At 39.2% G+C, this 11,803-nt stretch overlaps 3 protein-coding genes across 4 annotated transcripts in view; 2 read left to right on the forward strand and 1 right to left on the reverse strand.

The window, feature by feature from the left end:
• The window catches only part of LOC118937847 (NLR family CARD domain-containing protein 3-like), a 527,060-nt gene that overhangs the window by 312,918 nt on the left and 202,339 nt on the right, over positions 1–11,803 (reverse strand). The window lies entirely within an intron of this gene.
• The window catches only part of LOC118937840 (NLR family CARD domain-containing protein 3-like), a 201,525-nt gene that overhangs the window by 31,595 nt on the left and 158,127 nt on the right, over positions 1–11,803 (forward strand). The gene's annotated exons all lie outside the window — the stretch shown is intronic.
• The window catches only part of LOC118937611 (NLR family CARD domain-containing protein 3-like), a 7,479-nt gene continuing 1,756 nt past the window's right edge, over positions 6,081–11,803 (forward strand). Inside the window, exons 1-6 of one of the 2 annotated variants that reach the window (XM_090197849.1) lie at positions 6,081–6,271; positions 6,528–6,612; positions 6,741–6,969; positions 7,377–9,165; positions 9,496–9,669; positions 11,644–11,803. The exon at positions 11,644–11,803 is cut by the window's right edge and continues 14 nt beyond it. In XM_090197849.1, the coding sequence (XP_090053975.1) occupies positions 6,204–6,271; positions 6,528–6,612; positions 6,741–6,969; positions 7,377–9,165; positions 9,496–9,669; positions 11,644–11,803 (2,505 nt within the window). In that variant the 5' untranslated portion in view covers positions 6,081–6,203. Of the gene's footprint in view, positions 6,272–6,527; positions 6,613–6,740; positions 6,970–7,370; positions 9,170–9,495; positions 9,670–11,643 lie in introns of those variants that run through there. The other variant, XM_090197850.1, reaches the window with a different exon arrangement.

An 11,803-nucleotide genomic window follows, 5' to 3' on the forward strand; every position in this document is an offset into this window, starting at 1 on the left:
TCTCTGAGAGTGAGACAGATATATATTATTACTGTGTAAAACCTAGCAGTACTACTGATTTCTCTGAGAGTGAGGCAGATATATATTATTACTGTGTAAAACCTAGCAGTACTACTGATTTCTCTGAGAGTGAGACAGATATATATTATTACTGTATAAAACCTAGCAGTACTACTGATTTCACTGAGAGTGAGGCAGATATATATTATTACTGTGTAAAACCTAGCAGTACTACTGATTTCTCTGAGAGTGAGGCAGATATATATTATTACTGTGTAAAACCTAGCAGTACTACTGATTTCTCTGAGAGTGAGACAGATATATATTATTACTGTGTAAAACCTAGCAGTACTACTGATTTCTCTGAGAGTGAATCAGATATATATTATTACTGTATAAAACCTAGCAGTACTACTGATTTCTCTGAGAGTGAGGCAGATATATATTATTACTGTATAAAACCTAGCAGTACTACTGATTTCTCTGAGAGTGAGGCAGATATATATTATTACTGTGTAAAACCTAGCAGTACTACTGATTTCTCTGAGAGTGAGGCAGATATATATTATTACTGTGTAAAACCTAGCAGTACTACTGATTTCTCTGAGAGTGAATCAGATATATATTATTACTGTATAAAACCTAGCAGTACTACTGATTTCTCTGAGAGTGAGGCAGATATATATTATTACTGTGTAAAACCTAGCAGTACTACTGATTTCTCTGAGAGTGGGGCAGATATATATTATTACTGTGTAAAACCTAGCAGTACTACTGATTTCACTGAGAGTGAGGCAGATATATATTATTACTGTGTAAAACCTAGCAGTACTACTGATTTCTCTGAGAGTGAGGCAGATATATATTATTACTGTGTAAAACCTAGCAGTACTACTGATTTCTCTGAGAGTGAGGCAGATATATATTATTACTGTGTAAAACCTAGCAGTACTACTGATTTCTCTGAGAGTGAGGCAGATATATATTATTACTGTGTAAAACCTAGCGGTACTACTGATTTCTCTGAGAGTGAGGCAGATATATATTATTACTGTGTAAAACCTAGCAGTACTACTGATTTCTCTGAGAGTGAGACAGATATATATTATTACTGTGTAAAACCTAGCAGTACTACTGATTTCTCTGAGAGTGAGACAGATATATATTATTACTGTGTAAAACCTAGCAGTACTACTGATTTCTCTGAGAGTGAGGCAGATATATATTATTACTGTGTAAAACCTAGCAGTACTACTGATTTCTCTGAGAGTGAGGCAGATATATATTATTACTGTGTAAAACCTAGCAGTACTACTGATTTCTCTGAGAGTGAGACAGATATATATTATTACTGTGTAAAACCTAGCAGTACTACTGATTTCTCTGAGAGTGAGACAGATATATATTATTACTGTGTAAAACCTAGCAGTACTACTGATTTCTCTGAGAGTGAGGCAGATATATATTATTACTGTGTAAAACCTAGCAGTACTACTGATTTCTCTGAGAGTGAGGCAGATATATATTATTACTGTGTTAAACCTAGTAGTACTACTGATTTCTCTGAGAGTGAGGCAGATATATATTATTACTGTGTAAAACCTAGCAGTACTACTGATTTCTCTGAGAGTGAGGCAGATATATATTATTACTGTGTTAAACCTAGCAGTACTACTGATTTCTCTGAGAGTGAGACAGATATATATTATTACTGTGTAAAACCTAGCAGTACTACTGATTTCACTGAGAGTGAGGCAGATATATATTATTACTGTGTAAAACCTAGCAGTACTACTGATTTCTCTGAGAGTGAGGCAGATATATATTATTACTGTGTAAAACCTAGCAGTACTACTGATTTCTCTGAGAGTGAGGCAGATATATATTATTACTGTGTTAAACCTAGTAGTACTACTGATTTCTCTGAGAGTGAGGCAGATATATATTACTACGTGATATACTATTTTTTAGCTCAGAGACTCTAATTTTCTCCAAAGTAAAAAAAAAACATTTCACATTTTTGTGAAATTCTTACTTACAAGCCCCTAACCAACAATGCAGTTAAAAACATAAGAGTAAGAAAAAGTAATACAAGTAAGAAGAAATTAAAGAGTAGCAGTAAAATAACAGTAGCAAGACGATATACAGGGGGGGTACCAGTACAGAGTCAATGTGCGGGGAAACCGGTTAGTCGAGGTAACATGTACATGTAGGTAGAGTTATTAAAGTGACTATACGTAGATGATAACAGAGAGTAGCAGCGGTGTAAAAGGTATGGGGGGGGGGGGGCAATGCAAATAGTCTGGGTAGCTATTTGATTAGATGTTCAGGAGTCTTATGGCTTGGGGGTAGAAGCTGTTTAGAAGCCTCTTGGACTTAGACTTGGCGCTCCGGTACCACTTGCTGTGCGGTACCAGGGAGAACAGTCTATGACTAGGGTGGCTGGGGTCTTTGACAATTTTTGGGGCTTTCCTCTAACACCGCCTGGTATAGAGGTTCTGGATGGCAGGAAGCTTGGTCCCAGTGATGTACTGGGCCGTGCTTACTACCTTCTGAAGTGCAATGCGGTCGGAGGCTGAGCTGCTGCCATAACAGGCAGTGATGCAACCAGTCAGGATGCTCTCGATGGTGCAGCTGTTGAACCTTTTGAGGCTCTGAGGACCTATGAAAAATCTTTTCATTCTCCTGATGGGGAATAGGTTTTACCGTGCCCTCTTCATGACTCTCTTGGTGTGCTTGCTCCATATAAGGGAACACCCCCCTGAAATGGACAAAAATGAATGGGATGTTATTGGCACCGTACGAAACATATACACAATGTAGAATACCACCCAATTGGACGTTGTTTCATTCAAAACTGATTGCAAATGCCATATGGAAATGCCAAGTGTAACACTGCAAAAATCCAATATAAAGTGAGTGCACTCCACCGTAATTTTTCATATTGCAAATGTAACACAAGGCAAGACCCAAGAGTAAAATTTTGAAAAAATGCCTTTTTTTTTCAAAACAGAATGTTATGTCTATTTGCGATGTACGATCATAGGAAGTTGGTTTACAAACCCAAAAGTCAGTGAACCATGTCCAAAAGGCATTTATACTGCCAAAATGATATATAGCACTATGTTAAGCCATGAATCAACCTAGATGGTCTATACCCCTTGCTCCCCCCTAAAATGTGCTTCTGGTAACCAACATTCCAATCAGCAGGTGCACGGCTGCCCATTTGCAATATGGCCGGGTGTAGTGGTGATAGCAGTGATAGTGGTTCCTCTCCAACGCTCGTTGTGTTGATTTCATCATGTTCATTTGGTGATGTTTTTTCACTGATGAATCATATTGCAAATGTACTGTGCTTTTGCAATATGTTTCAATGAGCATTTACCATCATGAATTTGACATGCTCAAAAAAACTGCAGGAATGTGAAATTGACAGGCCCGATGAACTCGGGATGGCCGCTCTCTTCCTCTCCGCTCATTGGTGTTGATTTCAGAATTTCATTATGGTGATGGTACCTCACTGTTTAAACATATTGCAAATGTACCAAGCAAGTCACAGTCCATCAGTCAATTACATATCATTCTGACACTGATACTGATAATTGATACCATCTGACACCAAACCCAATTTTTCCAACTCGTTTAGAAGCCAACTATGACATATTTCAGAGCTGGCCCAAAATGCACAGCGTCTTCTATTTAAACCATAATATAAACATAAAACACATAGTTACGTTCCAGCTGCGGGTCCAGCTCTGACATTATGTGTAGACCTAGCTGAGGCGACCCCAAATCCCAAGTTTCGGCCCGATAGGTCATTTGGAGCCAGAGCAGCGACCTTAATTGGTGTTGAAAATACACATTTTCCGGGAGTTGCTACGGGGTCCTTGAATGAGACACGTTGGGGTCTATCTCTATGGGCCGAGCCTTGCGACTCTGAGACTTTTGTAAATGTCGTCATTTTCGTAATGGTCAAAATGAAATGAAGTTATTGCAAATATACAAGGCTGTTTCTCGGTCTGAGAACCTTCTAAAGCCACATAACTCACCACGCACTATCGACCTGAGCTCTAGAACAGGTTTCTAAAGCTTCAGAACTCTAGGTCTGGCAGCTGTTTAAACTTCTTGTGGCTGCAATCCCATTAAGGAATGCAAAACAACAGATATCTCATAATTAAAATTCCTCAAACATAGATGTATCTTATACCGTTTTAAAGTAATATTTTTGTTAATCCCACCACAGTGTCCGATTTCAAATATGCTTTACAGCAAAAGCACCACAAACTATTATGTTAGGTCACCACCAAGCCAGAGAATAAACAGCCATTTTTCCAGCCAAAGATAGGAGTCACAAAAAGCACAAATAGAGATAAAATGAATCACTAACCTTTGTATGTTTTGTTTGAAAAAGTTAATATTTAAGAAATCTGAGTTTACATTGGCACATTACGTTCACTAGTTCCAAAAACATCCAGTGATTTTGCATAACCACATCGATTCACATGAAATGCGTATCATAAATGTAGATGATAACACAAGTTACACACATGGAATCATAGATATACCTCACCTTAATGCAACCGCTGTGTCAGATTTCAATTTTTTTTACAGAAAAAGCAAACCATGCAATAATCTGAAACGGCGCTCAGAACAATAATCAAATTAGCCGCCATTATTGGAGTCAACAGAAACCAGAAATTACATGATAAATATTCCCTTACCTTTCATGATCTTCATCAGAATGCACTCCCAGGAATCCCAGGTCCACAATAAATGCTTGATTTGTTCGATAATGTCCGTTATTTATGTCCAAGTAGCTACTTTGTTAGCGCGTTTGGTACACCATAAGAAGTTAATAGTTCAAACAAAGGTAACTATTGCAGGCTCTGTGTGTCTCTAAGCCCCAAACTGTGTCACTCTGTCCTAGCTTTGTGTGTGTGTGAGTTTGTCTTGGAAATCTGGGTTGCCTAATCACACATATGAAGATTTGAAAAGATCTGACCTTTTTAACCCTTCGAAACAGCCACTAAGACACCATTTTAAGGTACTTCCGGTTGACACAGGAAGCTGAAAGTGAACACATATCCTCCTTAGGATAGGCTCTTATATAAGTTTGAGTCTTAAGTCTTAATGCTAAGAACTGACTGATTTACACAGGGTTGAATGAGTTTGTGTTATTTCAGAAAATCACAGAAAATCACAGAAATCTCGCAGAGCTCCAAAACAGATTCGTATGAACACGCTGCAACTGGATCTGCAACCTTTTTTGAAAAAAACAACAACACATTTTTATGAACATCACCAATTGTACAGTGCCTTTCTTCATGATGCTCTCTGCGCTTTTAACGGAACTCTGAGACTATCACAGTGCAGGTGCATTTATGCGGAGACTTGATTACACACAGGTGGATTGTATTCATCATCATTAGTCATTTAGGTCAACATTGGATCATTCAGAGATCCTCACTGAACTTCTGGAGAGAGTTTGCTGCACTGAAAGTAAAGGGGCTGAATAATTTTGCACGCCCAATTTTTCAGTTTTTGATTTGTTAAAAAAGTTTGAAATATCCAATAAATGTCGTTCCACTTCATGATTGTATCCCACTTGTTGTTGATTCTTCACAAAAAAATACAGTTTTATATCTTTATGTTTGAAGCCTGAAATGTGGCAAAAGGTCGCAAAGTTCCGAGAGACTTCGTTCGATGAAGATCCCGGAAGATCTGGCCCCATTGCCATCCGCAAATTTTACAAACATTCGGGGACATCTAGTAAGGAACCGTACATTTGCAATATGGAGTTTCTCATCAACCATAGGGCAAATGTCAAAATGTTCCCTTCTGTGTGTTAGTTTGTTGTGGACACCAAGGAACTTGAAGCTCTCAACCTACTAAACTACAGCCCCCTTCATGAGAATGGGTGTGTGCAAGGTCCTCCTGAAATTTAAACAAGTGAGAGATACATGTCTGTCATTGAACAACCCCATGCCCTGATTAGATAGTGAAAAAACACACCAATCTCTTTCATAAATTCTTTAAACAATAACAGATAATTGACCAACATTTCTGAAAATTTTTTGGAATGAAACTATTCTTGTTTCCTCATCTGAGCTCAGCGTAGATGAGAGATGTAATGTTTGTCTCTGTTGTGTTGAAGACCAATCAAGCAGGAGAGACCAGCCTCCCCTGTACCCAGCTGTGTGTCCATGAAGAGTGACTGGTCTAAGGGTCAAATTATAGACTTTAGAGAGGGAGACTTTTCTACTGAACAAAGGTAAGAAGAACTCATGGGTCCTGGTCAGTGAGTTAAAGAACACTGTCTCTAGTCATTTCTCCTCTCCCATTTTCCCATTTATTGTTGTTGTTTATTAAATAAACACAACATTCCCTCCGTGTGTGTCTGTGTGTGTGTGTATGTGTGTGTGTGTGTGTGTGTGTGTGTGTGTGTGTGTGTGTGTGTGTGTGTGTGTGTGTGTGTGTGTGTGTGTGTGTGTGTGTGTGTGCTTACTCATTGGATGTTTTGTCAACAGAAACGAACAGGGGAGGTCAGAGTCAGAGATTCTCAGTGGTCAGTCTTCCCAGAGTCATCAAACAGACCTGGACTCCATATTCAGGGTATGTGGTCCTGTTATGTACATTTGTTTTTGTTTACCTCAAATAAAGTTGATCTGTCAATCATTCATTAATGTGTTAATGAGAAAGCATTTATCTCTTGCTTAACTTATTTACTTGATTTATTTCAGTTGCTTGAAGAGAATATTATGATATTTGTGAAGAACGAGCTGAAGATGTTCAAGAGTATTCTTAGTCCAGAACTCCCAGAATGCTTTGATTGTCAGAAGCAGGATAATGAAGTGGTGGACACTGAAGATGAGAAGCAGGAGAGCAGTGCCAGAGAGGGGGCTCTGAAGATCACACTGCACATCCTGAGGAAAATGAACCAGAAGGAGCTTGCTGACACACTGGAGAAATGTAAGAGCTGTCTGACTCATGCTGAATTCTGTTTTATAACAGCTCAAGTAGCTGTGCAACTCAATGATATTGTAGAAGCCGATAACACAACACCTAGTGACCTCATCAAGTAGCAGTAGGGATGTGTTGTGGTGATTTATTGAGAGAGAGAGAGAGAGAGAGAGAGAGAGAGAGAGAGAGAGAGAGAGAGAGAGAGAGAGAGAGAGAGAGAGAGAGAGAGATCAATAATACCAATAATAATATAATCAGTCACACCAGTCTGTAATGCATCATGGAAACATTAATCATTTATATAGACATTTAAGAGAATGATTTATTATAATGTTCAACTTTATAACAGTCCTACAAGACTGTAGGCATTAAAACGGACAAAATGTTAATATTGTCTGTGTTATTTCTAGATTCAGATGAGCTTGCTGTGATTTGCCAACGTGAACTCAAATCCAATCTAAAGAAGAAGTTTCAATGTGTATTTGAGGGGATCGCTAAACAAGGAAACCCAACACTTCTCAATAGGATCTACACAGAGCTCTACATCACAGAGGGTGGAACAGGGGAGGTCAATAATGAACATGAGCTGAGACAGATTGAGACAACAAATAGGAAACAAGCAAGAACAGAGACTGCAATCAAATGTAACGACATCTTCAAACCCTTAACTGGACAAGACAAACTTATCAGAACTGTGCTGACAAAGGGAGTCGCTGGCATTGGAAAAACAGTCTCTGTGCAGAAGTTCATTCTGGACTGGGCTGAAGGAAAAGCAAATCAGGATGTCCAATTTGTATTTTCATTCCCTTTCCGGGAGCTGAATATGATAAAAGAAGAACACACTTTGATTGAACGTCTCAATCACTTCTCAATGGAAACCAAACAATCAAGAATCTCCAACTACGACAAGTACAAAGTTCTGTTCATCTTTGATGGTCTGGATGAGTGCCGACTGCCCCTAGACTTCCAGAAGAACAAGATCTGTTGTGACGTCACAGAGTCAACCTCAGTGGATGTTCTGATGACAAATCTCATCAAGGGAAATCTGCTTCCCTCTGCTCTCCTCTGGATAACTACCCGACCAGCAGCAGCCAATAGGATCCCTTCAGGGTGTGTTGACCAGGTGACAGAGGTACGAGGGTTCAATGACCCACAGAAGGAGGAGTACTTCAGGAAGAGATTCAGTGATGAGGACATGGCCAGCAGAATCATCTCACACATAAAGACATCAAGGAGCCTCCACATCATGTGCCACATTCCAGTCTTCTGTTGGATTTCTGCAACAGTCCTTGAACACATGCTGAAACATAAGAGAGAAGAGATGCCCAAGACTCTTACTGAGATGTACACACACCTTGTGGTGTTTCATATCAAACAGAAGAATGAAAAGTATATTGGGAAAGAAGAGACAGGTCCACACTGGAATAAAGAGAGCATTCTGTCACTGGGGAAACTGGCTTTTCAACAGCTTGTGAAGGGCAATCTGATTTTCTATGAAGAAGACCTGAAAGAGGCTGGCATTGATGTTAATGAAGCCTCAGTGTACTCAGGATTGTGCACACAGCTCTTTAAAGAGGAATGTGGGCTGTACCAGGACAAGGTGTACTGCTTCGTACATCTGAGCATTCAGGAGTTTCTGGCTGCTGTATATGTGTTCCTCTCATTCATCAACAACAATGAGAATCTAATGGACAAACCTCAATCAATGTCCAGGAACCTTTCTGCGCTGTTCAGAGAGAAGCCTAAAGTTACTTTCTACAAGAGTGCTGTGGATAAAGCCTTGCAAAGTGAGACAGGAAACCTGGACCTTTTCCTCCGCTTCCTTCTGGGCCTCTCACTGGAGTCCAATCAGAAGCACTTACGAGGTCTACTGACAAAGACAAGAAGCAGCTCACAGAGCCATGAAGAAACGGTCAAGTACATCAAGGAGAAGATCAGGGAGAATCTCTCTCCACAGAGGAGCATCAATCTGTTCCACTGTCTGAATGAACTGAATGACCATTATCTAGTGGAGGAGATCCAAAGCTACCTGAGATTTGGAATTGTCTGTAGAGCCAACCTGTCACCTGCACAGTGGTCAGCTCTGGTCTTTGTTTTGCTGACTTCAGAAAAGGAGCTGGATGTGTTTGACCTGAAGAAATACTCCAGATCAGAGGAAGGTCTTCTGAGGATGCTGCCAGTGGTCAAAGCCTCCAGAACTGTTCTGTGAGTAAATAAAATGACATTTAAGATCTAATCATCACGAAGAAATATTCAGTTTAGAGTTAAAAATGTACTGTAATATGTATATAATATTAATATGTATATTATATGTATCTAATATTATATTGAAAAACATATTTAGTAATTAGTATAACATTTTGACAATACAACTCGAGGAGACGGAAGATGAATCTGTATAAACCAAATGCATCTGTCGTTGTCCTTCTACATTAGGACACTGATATATCAGAATATGTTGAAAAAAATATACTGCCACTATTTTCACCAACAAAGAATAACAGTGTGATTTAAATATGATTTGACTCTTTGCAGGCTGTCAGGCTGTCTAGTCACAGAGGAAGGCTGTGCTTCTCTGGTCTCAGCTCTGGAGTCAAACCCCTCACACCTGAGAGAGCTGGATCTGAGTAACAATGACCTGAAGGATTCAGGAGTGGAGCTGCTTTCTGCTGGACTGGGGAATCCCCACTGTAAACTGGAGACTCTGAGGTCAGTATTCCTGTAGTTGGTCAACAAGTGATAACTGTTCACCAGATCCACATGTGTTTACCAGAGACACATAGTCCACACCATATGTGTTTGGACAGTGAAGATTACAGTTTTAAATGTGGTGCTCCAGCATTTTGGATTTGAGATATAATGTTTCATATTAGCAGACAGTACAGAATGTAACCTTTTATTTGAGGTTAATGGTGAGTGGTTAGTATGTTTTGTTGTAGCCTCTGTTATTGGTAATGGTGAGAGGTTAGCATGTTTGTTGTAGTCTCTGTTATTGGTAATGGTGAGAGGTTAGCATGTTTTGTTGTAGCCTCTGTTATTGGTAATGGTGAGAGGTGAGCATGTTTTGTTGGAGCCTCTGTTATTGGTAATGGTGAGAGGTTAGCATGTTTTGTTGTAGCCTCTGTTATTAGTAATGGTGAGAGGTTAGCATGTTTTGTTGTGGCCTCTGTTATTGGTAATGGTGAGAGGTGAGCATGTTTTGTTGGAGCCTCTGTTATTGGTAATGGTGAGAGGTTAGCATGTTTTGTTGTAGCCTCTGTTTTTAGTAATGGTGAGAGGTTAGCATGTTTTGTTGTAGCCTCTGTTATTAGTAATGGTGAGAGGTTAGCATGTTTTGTTGTAGCCTCTGTTATTGGTAATGGTGAGAGGTTAGCATGTTTTGTTGTAGCCTCTGTTATTGGTAATGGTGAGAGGTTAGCATGTTTTGTTGTATCCTCTGTTATTGGTAATGTTGAGAGGTTAGCATGTTTTGTTGTAGCCTCTGTTACTGGTAATGGTGAGAGGTTAGCATGTTTTGTTGTAGCCTCTGTTATTGGTAATGATGAGAGGTTAGTATGTTTTGTTGTAGCCTCTGTTATTGGTAATGGTGAGAGGTTAGCATGTTTTGTTGTAGCCTCTGTTATTGGTAATGGTGAGAGGTTAGCATCGTTTTGTTGTAACCTCTGTTATTGGTAATGGTGAGAGGTTAGCATGTTTTGTTGTAGCCTCTGTTACTGGTAATGGTGAGAGGTTAGCATGTTTTGTTGTAGCCTCTGTTATTGGTAATGATGAGAGGTTAGTATGTTTTGTTGTAGCCTCTGTTATTGGTAATGGTGAGAGGTTAGTATGTTTTGTTGTAGCCTCTGTAACTTTCTCACTCATTATTATTCATGATTCATTCATGATCCTTCTCCATCATTGCAGTCTCAGGCTGATGTAGTATATCAGACCAAATACTTGGTACTAATACTAATACTAATACTTACTTAGATATGGTGTGGACTGTATACTCAATACAATCTAAATCTGATACCTCACTGTCTAAATAGATATGGTGTGGACTGTATACTCAATACAATCTAAATCTGATACCTCACTGTCTAAATAGATATGGTGTGGACTGTATACTCAATACAATCTAAATCTGATACCTCACTGTCTAAATAGATATGGTGTGGACTGTATACTCAATACAATCTAAATCTGATACCTCACTGTCTAAATAGATATGGTGTGGACTGTATACTCAATACAATCTAAATCTGATACCTCACTGTCTAAATAGATATGGTGTGGAATGTATACTCAATACAATCTAAATCTGATACCTCACTGTCTAAATAGATATGGTGTGGACTGTATACTCAATACAATCTAAATCTGATACCTCACTGTCTAAATAGATATGGTGTGGACTGTATACTCAATACAATCTAAATCTGATTCCTCACTGTCTAAATAGATATGGTGTGGACTGTATACTCAATACAATCTAAATCTGATACCTCACTGTCTGTCTTCTGACTGATACTGCTTTTTAAACTGCTCTGGTCACTATAATATTTGTACTAAACATGTTTCTCTCTACAAGTAATATTATGAATAGATATGTCAGGTTTCAGAACACTGATATATCTGAATATTTTGAATATGTCACCACCAAAGAATATCTGTGTGATTTTAATATGATTTGACTCTTTGCAGGCTGTCAGGCTGTCTAGTCACAGAGGAAGGCTGTGCTTCTCTGGTCTCAGCTCTGGAGTCAAACCCCTCACACCTGAGAGAGCTGGACCTGAGCTACAATCACCCAGGAGACTCAGGAGTCAGACTGCTCTCTGCTAGACTGGAGGATCCACACTGCAGA

This window comes from Oncorhynchus mykiss, chromosome 13 (assembly GCF_057628025.1).
Source record: "Oncorhynchus mykiss isolate SJ-2025 chromosome 13, ASM5762802v1, whole genome shotgun sequence".
NCBI lineage: Eukaryota > Metazoa > Chordata > Actinopteri > Salmoniformes > Salmonidae > Oncorhynchus > Oncorhynchus mykiss.